We start from the raw sequence: 12,655 nt of genomic DNA, 5'->3' as shown, positions 1-12,655 counted from the left end.
GAGGCAGAGACACAGGCAGAGGGAGAAGCAGGCTCCATGCAGGGAGCCCGATGTGGGACTCGATCCCGGGACTCCAGGATCACGCCCCGGGCCAAAGGCAGATGCTTAACTGCTGAGCCACCCGGGCTGCCCTATAAACAGTTTTTAAGTTATTATGAAGATAACATGCCTGAATCTGGTGTTAGCCTCTCCTGTTTACTGATTTTAACACCAGTGGTAAAAACTGGAGAAATTATAGTGAATATTTAAAGTAAGGGTCAGCAAACTTGTCCTGCAGGCCAAATCCAACTAGCTACTTTTTTTTTTTAAGGTTTTATTTATTTATAAGGGAAGGGGGAGAGAGAGAATCTCAGGCCGACTCGGAGCCTGTAAAGCCTAAAATATTTACTATTTGTTCATTTAAAGAAAAAGTCTGCTACTCTCAGGTTTAGAGGGAAAAAATGATAAGCTTAATTTTGTCAAATCTTACTGTTATGTCCAAAAGGAGAGATCATTTATATAAATATTTGAGGCTTAAAAACAGTGGAAAAGTTAAGGGTATAGATTTTAGTTTGTATATATGAGAGAATATAGGGTACAGGAGATTACAAATGTCCACTGGACTGGAGAACAAAGAGCAACCAAAAGCAAAAGAGGCCAAAGAACAAAATAAAGCCTAACAGAGTCCTGTCTCAAAGGAGGCCTGTGATAATACAAAGTCCAAGAAAACTTTTTTCACTGTGTCAATAATGAAATCCCTAAGAAAAAAATGGATTTAGTCACTGGATGAAAGTGTGATTTTAAGGAATTTTAAGATATTAAATTCACATAACTGTGTATTTTAAGGAAGTACCCTTTAACAATCATTTTCCAATAAAAAAAAACCAGGTTTTTTTGAGAGAGAGCACGTGGAATTTTAAGATATTAAATTCACATTAACTGTGTATTTTAAGGAAGTACCCTTTAACAATGATTTTCCAATAAAAAAAAAAAAAACAGGTTTTTTTTGAGAGAGAAAGAGCACGTGCCCATAAGCCAGAGGAGAGTGGAAGGCAGAGGCCAAAGGGGGAGAAAGGATCCCAAGCAGGCACCAAGTTCAGCATGGAGTCCAGCACAGGGCTCGATTCCAGGACCCTAAGACCATGACCTGAGGCGAAATCAAGAGTCAGACACTCAAATGATTGAGCCACCCAGGCGCCCTTCCAATAAAAAAAGTTTTAAGTTTGGTACACGAGGTTTCTGGAATTTGGTGGCACAACTACTATAGCTTTATAGCTGAGAACTTGCAGATTGACCCAGCACTACCATGTAACTATACCATGCCATCATCAGCAGTGGGCCTTGTGTCTTCTGTACCTTGTTTCTGTATGCTTCTATCACTTTCATAACAAGCTGAATCTTTTTTCCCAAGTCGTTTAAAGCTTTTGGTCTCTCTTCATGTTCCGTGTACCTCATCTGAATAGGCTGGCCATATTTCTGTTATGAAATTTTTTTAAAAGAAAAAAGTTATTAACAGAAAACAATTTTTAACAAAAGACAACTTTTATTGGACCTTTACATGATGATGAATAGGAAAGAAAGCTGGCCAGATAAAAATAGGCCTCTCCTCTGTTTCCTTACATGAAAGTAAATTCCAGTAGTTATTTCCTTATGCAATCCTGAGATGCCTAACTAATGATTTGTATCTCTCATTTATTAAGACTATTTCTTGATTCCTGTCAAACACAAAGGCAACACTTTTAATTTCTTCAAAGTTAGGTGTTAAAAACTTACAGAAGTATTAAATAAGACCATAAGGACAATTTGGTACAGAATTCATGTATTTGAAACTTGGTTTCAAATGTTTCTGTGTATAACTCTGGAAACAACATGATTACTGGGATTTCTGGATATACAGCTTCTGTAACTCTGAGGAGGGGATGCATTAGAACAATGAATACCTATTTTCTCTTATATTCTTTATACATTAAAAAAATCAGCTTTTTAGAATTTTAGATTTTCAGATAAGTTATAAAGGAAATAATAGAGCATCAAGTACCCCTCTCATTGCTATCCTCTAATGTTAACATCTTATTACATACACTTGTCAAAACTAAGAAATCAACTCTGACACAGTACTATTAACTGAACTCCAGACCTCATGTGGACTTCATAATTTTCTGTTCCAGGATACCAAATTGCATTTAGTTTATTTACATCATATTTTTATTGTATTATATGTATTTTAAAGATTGTATTTATTTGATAGACCACAAAAGCAGGCGGAATGGCAGGCAGCGGGAGAGGGAGAAGCAGGGAGCTCTATACGAGATTTGACCCTAGACCCTTGGGATTATGACCTGAGCCAAAGGCAGATGCTTGACTGAGCGAGCCACCTAGGCACTCCTTTTTGTAAATGTTTTTGAAAGAGGACCAAGGACTGTATTTTTTAACAGCCAACAACAACCACAACACAAAAGCCTGTGGGAACTTCTGTAACATTCACTTATGTGGTTACTTATATATTTGGGGTGAAATAATCTGAAGAGCTGCTGGGCATTTCAGTTATTTCTACTGACCCCAGCTACCTGGCTGCTCCTAATGCCCAAAATATATACATTCTCTTAGGGACATGGGGAATAACACCACCTCCAAAATAAAATGTGATAAAACCTAGTTTCGTTATCATAAGTTTAGGTTTTCTAGTTGCTTTCTAATTATTCCATTTGGAAGTAATTTACTGGCATAAAGGCAATTTTAACCTTTGCAAGATATTAACACTTTTGCTTGTAAGTAACTTTTCTTACATTCCCTGCCTCCCCCAAGTCCTAAAGCTGCCTTTTTCCATAGTCTAGGAATCATTATCAATGTCATCTGTTTTTCCCTTGCTAGTCAGAATGGCTCAAGGACCAGCAGCATCAGAATTTCTTGGAGGCTTGTTAAAAATGCAGATTAATGGGCCCACCACCTTCAGATATATATATTGAATCCTAGTCTGCATTTCAGCAAGAGCTCCTGGTAATTCATGTGAACATTAAAGTATTGCTATGATCTACATTAAGAAGAAAAGAAATTTCCTATCATCCTTGTAATCTGAACTTAGAAGTATTTTTTTCAAAGCAGACAAGCAGAAAGAAAAGAGTAATAATGGTCCTTTTTAAAAATCATACCATTGACCTAGAAAAGGAGACTTGGTGGCCAGATCTATTTCTTTGTGGAAGGATATTTAAGAGCAGGAAAACTATTTTTGAATTTCTTCACTGGTCAGGTGTCCATTACAGTTGCAATGTGAAAATACAAAAGGGCTGTATATTACTCTTCAAAATCTTAACAGTGAAGGGGGAGAGAAGCAGAGAAAGGGTGTATACTCTAATGGATAAGAAGGGATCAGGTTCACAAATCATTTCTTAATGACATTTCAGAAATACATGGCTAATGTAAAAGTAGTAACGCTCTAATCATCTGCTACGTATTCATATCTGAAAATCCTAACAAATATGAGTATACATTTGATTTCAATCTCATGTAGAATTACTGACCTCTAAAAATGCTTTTAAGATCAGAAAACGCTTCTTTCTACATATATCTTTCTTTAGTATTTTGCAATATATTTATTAAAAATAGACTGCTTTTAAAGCATAATTTTTAGGAAAACTTAATGTTTTATTCAAAACTAACATGCACTTTAAAGAATTTACCTTTAGTTCTTGAAGCTTATCCACATAAATTTGTTTAGGTTGGTCCTCTCCTTCTTCATAAAGCCAATTTTCTGTGTCTTCCAATATTGCAGACAGTTTACTCAAGTCCTAATTATACATTTAAGAGACACTGACTGAAAAATGCTCTCCTTAGAAATAAAAGTTATCAAAGGAATGTTTTTCAAGTATAAAAGAGTAAATTTCAGATTTTCTGGTTTTGTATTCATAAACATGTTTTTCACCATGGTTCTACAATTAAGAGAAATAACTAAGAACCATTCCTAAAATGGCTCAAGGAGATTGGCAACAGTAACACATTTGGTATGTTTATTTACATAATTTGTATTAACATTGTCAAACAAGATTTTTTCAGTCGTTTTTTCAATATTCAATGTTTTTCCAATATTTTCAATATTTCAAACAAGAGAGAGTGGACTGGGAGGGGGCAGAGGGAGAGAGAGGGGAGGGAGGGGCAGAGGGAGAGAGAGGGGAGGGAGGGGCAGAGGGAGAGAGAGAGAAGCAGACTCCCTGTTGAGCATGGGGCCCATGAGATCATGACCTGAGCCAAAATCAAGGGTCAGATGCTTAACTGACTGAACCACCCAGGTGCCCCTCAAATAGTTCTAATAAAAAATTATAAAATTTAGACTTACTTCTTGAGTGATGAATTTTTCATAGACTGTGCCCAGCTTGTCTCTAAAATCATATACATATTCTTCAACAGCATTCTTAGCATCATTTCTTTCTTTCTCTAATTTATCTTGCATTATCATCTTCCCCTATTCAAAATGTTTAGATTAGTTGCTATTAAGACTATGCAGGAGAGTCATCAGGGAAATGCATATCAAAACCACAATGAGATATCACCTTATAACTGTAAGAATGGCTAGAATCAAGAAGACAAGAAATAACAAGTGTTGGTGAAGGTATGGAGAAAACCCCTCATGCAGTGTTGGTGGGAATGTAAATTGGTGCAGCCACTGTGGAAAACAGTATGGAGGTGGATCTAATAATTCCACTATTGGGTATTTTTCCAAAGAAAACAAAAATAATTAGATGTATTCACCCCCATGTTTATTGCAGCATGATTTACAATAGCCAAGAAACAGACACAATCCAAGTATCCACTGATAGATGAATGGATAAAGAGGGTGTGGGCCGTGTGTGGGTAATGGAGTATTAGTCATTATAAAGGATGAAATCTTGCTAATTGCAACAGTATAATGGACCTATGCTAAGTGAAACAAGTTAGACAGAAACAAATACCATGATTTCACTTATATGTGATCTAAAAAACAAAACAAATGAATAAACAAAGAGCAAAGATAGGCCCATAAATAGAAGGGATGATTGCCAGAGGGGAGATGGGTGGGCGGATGGGCAAAATAGGTGAAAAGGAGTGGAGAAACTGGAGATACAGGCTTAAAGTTATGGAATGAATAAGTCATGGGGATAAAAGGTACAGCATAGGGAATACAGTCAATGGTATGATAACAGTGCATAGTGAGAGATGAGAGCCACACTTGTGAGCATACCATGATGTATATATAGACTGGTTTATCGCTATGTTGTGTATCTGAAACTAAAGTAACATCGTGTATCAACTAGACCTCAGTTAAAAAATAATAATAATATGCATTAGGGAAATGCAAACCCAAACCCCTTCATACCTACTAGAATGACTATAATCAAAGACATGGATCATAAGAAATGGACAGTGTTAGGATGTGAAGAATTTTTAACCCTTGAAACACTGCTAATTGGGAATGTAAAATGCTATAGCTGTTATGTAAAACAATTTGTTGGTTCCTCAAAAAGCTACACAAAGAATTACAATATGACCGGCAATTTCTCTTATAGGTATATAATCAAAGGAATTCAAAACAGCTATTTGTATGCTAATGCTCACAAAAGCATTATTCACAATTGCCAAAAGGTAAAAACGAATGGTTAAATAAAATGTATATATCCAGTGCAATATTATTCTATTATAAAAAGGTATAGAGTTCTGATACATGTTACAATACACATGAACTTTGAAAATATGATGCTAAGTGTACAAAACCAGACAACAAAGGACAAATATTTTATGATTACATTCATATGATTTATCTAGAATAGACAAATCCACAGAGACAGAAAGTGACCAGAGTTTAGAGGGGGGTGGGAGAAGGGAAGAATAGTAAGTTATTAATGATTAAAGACTCTTTGGGGTTATGAAAAAGTTTTGGAAATAGGCAGTGGTGACAATTGCACAAAATTGTGAATTTAATAATGCCGCTGAATTGTTGTACACTTCAATGAAATAGTAAATTTCAGGTTATATACATTTTATTACAGTTTTAAATATTAGTAATGTGTAATATTACAAAGGCACTGAACTGTACACTTTATATGGGTGAACTGTAGGTTATGTGAATTGTATCTCAATAAAGCTATTTTGAAAACCCCACATAGACCATGTCATTGTACATACCAGGATTCAATTCCCTGGCTCCCCATTTACTAGTTTTGAGATCACAGGAAGGTCACTGAACCTCTAAGCCTCAGTTTTCTTATCCTAAAACAGAATACAACTAGCTATCTCTTAGGGCTGTTAGTAAGATGGACATATTTCACATAAAATTTTAGTATTGTGGCTAGCACATAACTCATCCCGAATAAATATTAGCTCTGGGAGAAGATATAATATAGTGGTTGTGATCTTGAGCTTTGAAACAGACTACCCAGATCCAACTCAAAGGTACTCTCTGGTCATGGATGATTTAGTCCACCTGTTCCTGTTTCCTCATCTGTAAAACATAAACCTCTAATGGTACTTATACCTCACAGGTTTGTTTTGAGGATTAAATGAGACATCAAAGTCTCATGTAAAGAGGCTAGAAAATATGATTATTGTTATAATTAAAGCAAAGAAAGAATCTGAGGATTGTAATACCCAAAATTTTCACTTTAACAGAAACATAATGTTTTAAACAGAAGACTACAGTGCACTGACATTTGGAATCTAAAATAGTGAGACATTTAAAACCTTAAGAAAGATTTTATACACAAAGTTTGCTACAGCAGCACTTGTCTACAATTTATTTTGGCAAATTTGGGGAAATTAGTCTCAAAACAAATTCTGAATTACTCAGGTCTTCAGGAATGCTTGCTTTGCCTAAAATGCAGCAATGCATTTTATTAGTTAATAAATAGACAAAAAACTGTAAAGTCAAAATCTCTTGAAGAATTCCAAGAATAACGCACACACACCTATGGGAGAATATGGGGAACTTCAAAGAAAATTGACCTTCTTTAACGACAGCCAAGCCTGTAAAAATAACCACTGCTTAAATAAAACTTTTAAAAATAAAATTACTTTTTACACAACTGCTAGTCAAGCAACAAAACTCTTCCTCAAGAGACTGTAAAATTAAACACACAGACATGTAAAGAAAATTTCAAGAATGACAACAGATCTTAAGAAGTACTAAACCTAAGTCAGACAAACATTTTGAATAGAGCCTTATCTTTAAGAACAACACATTAGAAGAGGGGAGCTGTTAATACTTCACCTTAGACTGTGTTGGGTGTTAGCGTTAAACTCAGAGTAACAAGGGGGTAAGAATCAATAGTATTAGAATGGTCTTTCTTTATAGTGGAGAAAACGCATGTTTTTTCACATAGCTCTGATAAAAGCTACACTGTACATGACATTAATATAGCTCAGTATTTTGTCCAAAATAAAGTAGTTCAATGATTTATTTAATAATTCCTTAAGTTATGGACTAGTTCCCAAAATTGGCGGCGGTGGGGGTGGGGGTGGGGGTGGTAGTGGTGAATAATCATTGACTTCTACAAAAATTTCAGAATACACTACCACTTATTTCAACATCACCTGAGATTTACATACCTCATTTTCAATGTAGCTGTTGAGAAGATCTTGGCCCAACTGTCTACACAGGCTGCTCTGAATAGGCAGATCAATACTCTTGACTTTTCCTTTTTTAATGGTCTGGTTTAATCGATCTTGTTTGTCTGAGGGAGCTGACTGCAGAGAGAAATCCAAGAGAAGTATAAATTTCTAAAGCCAGTCTGAAAATAGATTTAAGTGATTTCAAGATGAAACAAAAAAAAAAAAAAATCAAAACTATTACCATCTATTTTACTTAATACTATTTTAATATGGGTAGTATTTTATACTCTGTGTACACTAAATCTTTTAATATAAAAACTACTGGGATGGAAATGCAAATTAAAGCCACAATGAGATGCCACTTCAAACCCATTAGGGACAACAATAACGAAAAAAAAAAAAAAGGAAAATAACAAGAGTTGGTAAGGAAATGGAGAAACTGGAACCCTCATAAATTGCTGACAAGATTATAAAATGTTGAAACCATCCTGGAAAACAGCCGGGCAGTTCCTGGGTGGTGAAACGCTGTAAAAATTATTGTAATAATAGTTGCAAAACTCTGTATTAAAAACCATTGAATTGTACACTTAAAATTGGTGGACTATATGGTGTGTAAACTGTATTTCAAGCTGTTAAACAATTAAAGCCAAAAATATCAAATAAAATTAAAAATCCAGAAAAATAGGTTTCAATTTTTAAGTTATTGGAGAGCCTAGGATTTGAAACTGAATTTTTATAACCTCTGAAGAAAATCTGTACTTCTAACCAATATAGATTCAATTCTGTTCAGGTTAGAAAAACCTGTTGAAGATGGTATTTAGAGCAGGAGCCACATTCATCTAGGTCATTGGGTTGGGGTCTCTCCCTTTTATTGGAAGGACTGTCTAAATAAAATAATGACTTTCAATGAAAGAGTTATCCTTTAAAGTTTTACTTTCAAAAATATTTTTGCACAAAGGAAAATGTTTTATGATATGCAGCAAAATGCTTAGTTAATTTTGAGATGAAAGAAAAAAATTTACTGTCAATTTAAGTTTTCTTCACTTAGCTTATTCCATTTCCTATTTTTCTGGGATTACATTGTTTTTGATGAAACAAAAAATTACTGAAAAATGCATTTTTTTTCTTACCAAGGAGATAATTTTACTTATATTATTAGGGTTCATTCTTTTTAAAAATCCTCTATAATTCCCTGAATTGTATTTATTCTGGTTATAGGTTTCTATACTTTTCCACATTACTAAGATTTAAAATATCAACTCTATTAAAAGCATGCAATATAAAGTAAATATATTACTCAAAACATCAATCTCTAAAAGACACAATCATAAAAATAGTAAAACATACCTTTGTTTTGGTTCCTGTATGATCGATTTCCTCTTCTGGGGTATGTTCAGCATGGCATTTTTGCTGCCCTCCTTCTTCTTGGTCAACTTGCATTTTATCCTGGATAGAAAATATGTAATTGCAAATATTTGTACAGTGTCTTCCTTTTTTTTTTTTTAATAAGCAGCATCTTAGTGTTAAAAACTGCTTTGTAATATGTGAACATAGTACAATAGAAGGTTTTCTTTTTTTTTCTTTTTTTAAAAAACTTTACTCTTTTTTTTTTTTAAGATTTATTTATTTATTTATGATAGTCACAGAGAGAGAGAGAGAAGCAGAGATACAGGCAGAGGGAGAAGCAGGCTCCATGCCCCGGGAGCCCTATGTGGGACTCGATCCCGGGTCTCCAGGATCGCGCCCTGGGCCAAAGGCAGGCGCTAAACCGCTGAGCCACCCAGGGATTCCAGAAGGTTGTTTTTCTTTTTTTTTTTTTAATTTTATTTTATTTATGATAGTCACAGAGAGAGAGAGAGAGAGGCAGAGACACAGGCAGAGGGAGGAGAAGCAGGCTCCATGCACCGGGAGCCCGACATGGGATTCGATCCCGGGTCTCCAGGATCGCGCCCTGGGCCAAAGGCAGGCGCCAAACCGCTGCGCCACCCAGGGATCCCCAGAAGGTTGTTTTTCAAATGAGAATACCAATAAACAGATTAAGGAAAAGAAAAAGATCTATTTGATGCTATGTGAATAAATGGTTTCATTCAGCTGTGGCCAAATAACTGCAAAAAAAAAAAAAAAAAAAAAAAAGGAAAACTGTTCTCAAGTTAAATTCAACAACCTAAATTCACAAGGATAAGCTTATGAAAAAAAATAACATTAAATTTGACAAATGTTTATAAAGAACTTAATGTGGGAAAATAAGATACAAAATATGTGTATTACATAAATTCGGTATTTTTTAAATGTAGTAAAAAACTCAGTACATCCAAACTTTCAAAGCAGATGTCTCTGTATTATTAAAATGTAAACTTCAAAGATTTTTTAATGTCCACAGGACAAACTTTCAATCAATAAGACTGTTAAAATAGATTCTACTTGGTAAATAATCACAAGTAATAGATTTTCCTGGTCTTTCTTAACCTTATTTATGACCATCCTCCTAAAAAGAAGCAAGCTTGGAATTCAGCAATCAGTATAATTTGTCTTCTAATATATTCAGATTATAATATATAAAATATAAACTACCTTGGAGGCTATCATGAATAGTACTTATTTGTGCCAGTGAGAAAAATAAGTTAGACGATAATTTACACCAGTGTTCTTTGTAGTTAAAGGGTCAATTATTTCCGGGATGCCTGGGTAGCTCAGTTGGGTAAGCAGCTGACTCTCGGTTTTGGCTCAGATCATGCTCTCAGGCTCCTGGGATGGAGTCCTGCGTTGGGCTCCACCCTCAGTGGGAAGTCTGCTGGAGGATTCTCTCTCTCCTTCTGCCCCTCTCCCTGCACGCTAATACATAAATAAATCTTTGAAAATATTTTTTAAAAAAACAAGTGTTTCTGATATTCCACTCCTCACCACCTCCATAACCAACTTCCAAATGTACAATTTCCCCTACCTAATTGAAAAGAGGTGAAAAAAGTAATATAGTGGTGAGTTAGTGTAATGAAGAAGGCACGCAATTCTATTTCATGTAAGACTAAGAAAAAAATGCTGCCAATTAAGTAACCAAAATCAGTTAGCATTTTTAACTTAATACTTATTGAAAGAGCTCTTCTATTGTGTTTATATCTCTAAAAGATAAACATATAAAGTGGTTAAGGTATTTCTAAAACTTCACATTCATAATCCAACTCTTTTAAATCAGTTAATGAAGTGTTTTTCTACACAATATTGTCCGCTGTGCCATCAATAGCATTAGTTACCCAGCATTTGTTTAAAAATTGCTCTAGTATGGTCTCTAATATTTTCTTATAAGCCACTGATACCTATTCTTCAAGTGTTTTCTTTATCGTACTAAGGAGTCAGTAGATTGTTTTCAGACAACCATGACTCAAAGCCCTTCCATGAATGGTCTTTAATTTGTTGACAGAAATGTCAAGGTGCCATTGCCTAGTCATGCCACTGGGAATAGCAACCAAATTCACACATGTACAGGTGATGAGAAGTGTATCATGATAATTGCCATCAGCAACAGTGAGTAGAGGATATGATCATCTGCAAGACCTGCCCTGATTTCAGATATATTAAAAGTGGAAAGCTGTACAGCTTACAACTTATTTGAGAGTAACTTGAAATGACTTAAGAAGGTTCATACAAATATCCACAGTGGGGAAATTGAAGAAGTGCTTCTAGACTCTGGCTTCTCTAATAGATTTTAAATTCCATGAGGGTTGAGATCATTTTTTTGTTCCCTGCTATATCCAAATACACATTCTAGTGCTTATAGTTACTTGCTAAATAAAGAGCAATTAAGAATCCACAGGTGCCTGGGTGGTGCAGTTGGTTAAGTGTCTGACTCTTGGTTTCAGCTCATGTCATGATCTCAGGGTCATGAAACTGAGCCCCACCGTGGGCTCTGTGCTCAGTGTACAATCTGCTTGATATTCTCTCCCGCACCCGCCCTTCTAGGTCATGCTTTCTCTTTAAAATAGGTAAGTAGGGCAGCCCTGGTGGCCCAGTGGTTTAGTGCCGCCTTCAGCCTGGGGTGCAATCCTGGAGACCTGGGATCGAGCCCCACTTCAGGCTCCCTGCATGGAGCCTGTTTCTCCCTCTGCTTGTCTCTCTCTCTGTGTGTGTCTCTCATGAATAAATAAGATCTTTAAAAAAAATTAGTAAGTAAATCTTTAAAAAAACCAAAAGAATAAAATCCAGAATCATTATCATGACCTATATAAAGACTTCACTGGATTTGTCCCTTGACCTACCTTATTTTTTTTCGTGACACTCTCCCCACCTTCTCCACTCCTGTATCTCATACATCAGCTACCCTTGTACTTGTTTAAAAAAAGGTGGGGGGCGGCTTTTTGCCTCAGGGACTTTATACTTGTTATTCACTCTCTTCAGACAACTACAAACCCACTCCTTACCTTCAAACTGCTTTTTCTTTTTTAGATTTTATTTATTTATTCATGAGAGACAGAGAGAGACAGAAAGAGAGGCAGAGACACAGGCAGAGGGAGAAGCAGGCCCCATGCAGGGAGCCTGATGCGGGACTTAATCCCAGGTCTCCAGGGTCATGTCCTGGGGCTGAAGGTGGCACTAAACCGCTGAGCCACCTGGGCTGCCCCAAACTGCTTTTTCATCTTTCAGGCTGGCTTACCTGTTCCTTCCTCACAAGTGGCTTTCCTCATCACTATCACATAGTGTCCACTATGCATCCCCCCTCAATTTCCTGTATATTTATATAGTATATTGTTGCTTCTAGCCTGTCCTTTCCCACTAGAATGTAAGTTACAGATAGATAGGGACCTTTTCTTCCTTGGCTATCACTATATCATATCCTCAGTGCCTAAAACAGTACCTGGTACATGTAATCGGATATTTTGAAAAAATAAAAGGATAAACCACAAATAGTAAAATCCAAGTATATTAGTACAATGAATAGCATATAGTCTTTCTGATCTCTGGTTTTGTGATAAAGCCTAAGCTGTGATAACTTCTTAGTATGACCATACATTAATATATATACCTAGAAGTATCAATTTAATTTTGAGATCTACTTTAAAGAAAAATCAACATTCTGTTTTGATTTTTTTTCAGGAAAATCAAAGCTATC

At 35.6% G+C, this 12,655-nt stretch overlaps 1 protein-coding gene across 1 annotated transcript in view; it reads right to left on the bottom strand.

Annotated features, from left to right (window-relative positions):
* HSPA4L (heat shock protein family A (Hsp70) member 4 like) overlaps positions 1-12,655 on the bottom strand; it is a 53,824-nt gene that overhangs the window by 10,240 nt on the left and 30,929 nt on the right. Inside the window, exons 12-16 of the mRNA XM_041757882.1 lie at positions 8,902-9,000; positions 7,552-7,689; positions 4,310-4,435; positions 3,657-3,764; positions 1,336-1,455 (exon numbers count right to left, since the gene is read on the bottom strand). Of these exons, the coding sequence (XP_041613816.1) occupies positions 1,336-1,455; positions 3,657-3,764; positions 4,310-4,435; positions 7,552-7,689; positions 8,902-9,000 (591 nt within the window). The remainder of the gene's footprint in view (positions 1-1,335; positions 1,456-3,656; positions 3,765-4,309; positions 4,436-7,551; positions 7,690-8,901; positions 9,001-12,655) is intronic.

This window comes from Vulpes lagopus, chromosome 6, assembly GCF_018345385.1.
Source record: "Vulpes lagopus strain Blue_001 chromosome 6, ASM1834538v1, whole genome shotgun sequence".
Classification (NCBI taxonomy): domain Eukaryota; kingdom Metazoa; phylum Chordata; class Mammalia; order Carnivora; family Canidae; genus Vulpes; species Vulpes lagopus.
This window is presented reverse-complemented; position numbering and strand designations above follow the sequence as displayed.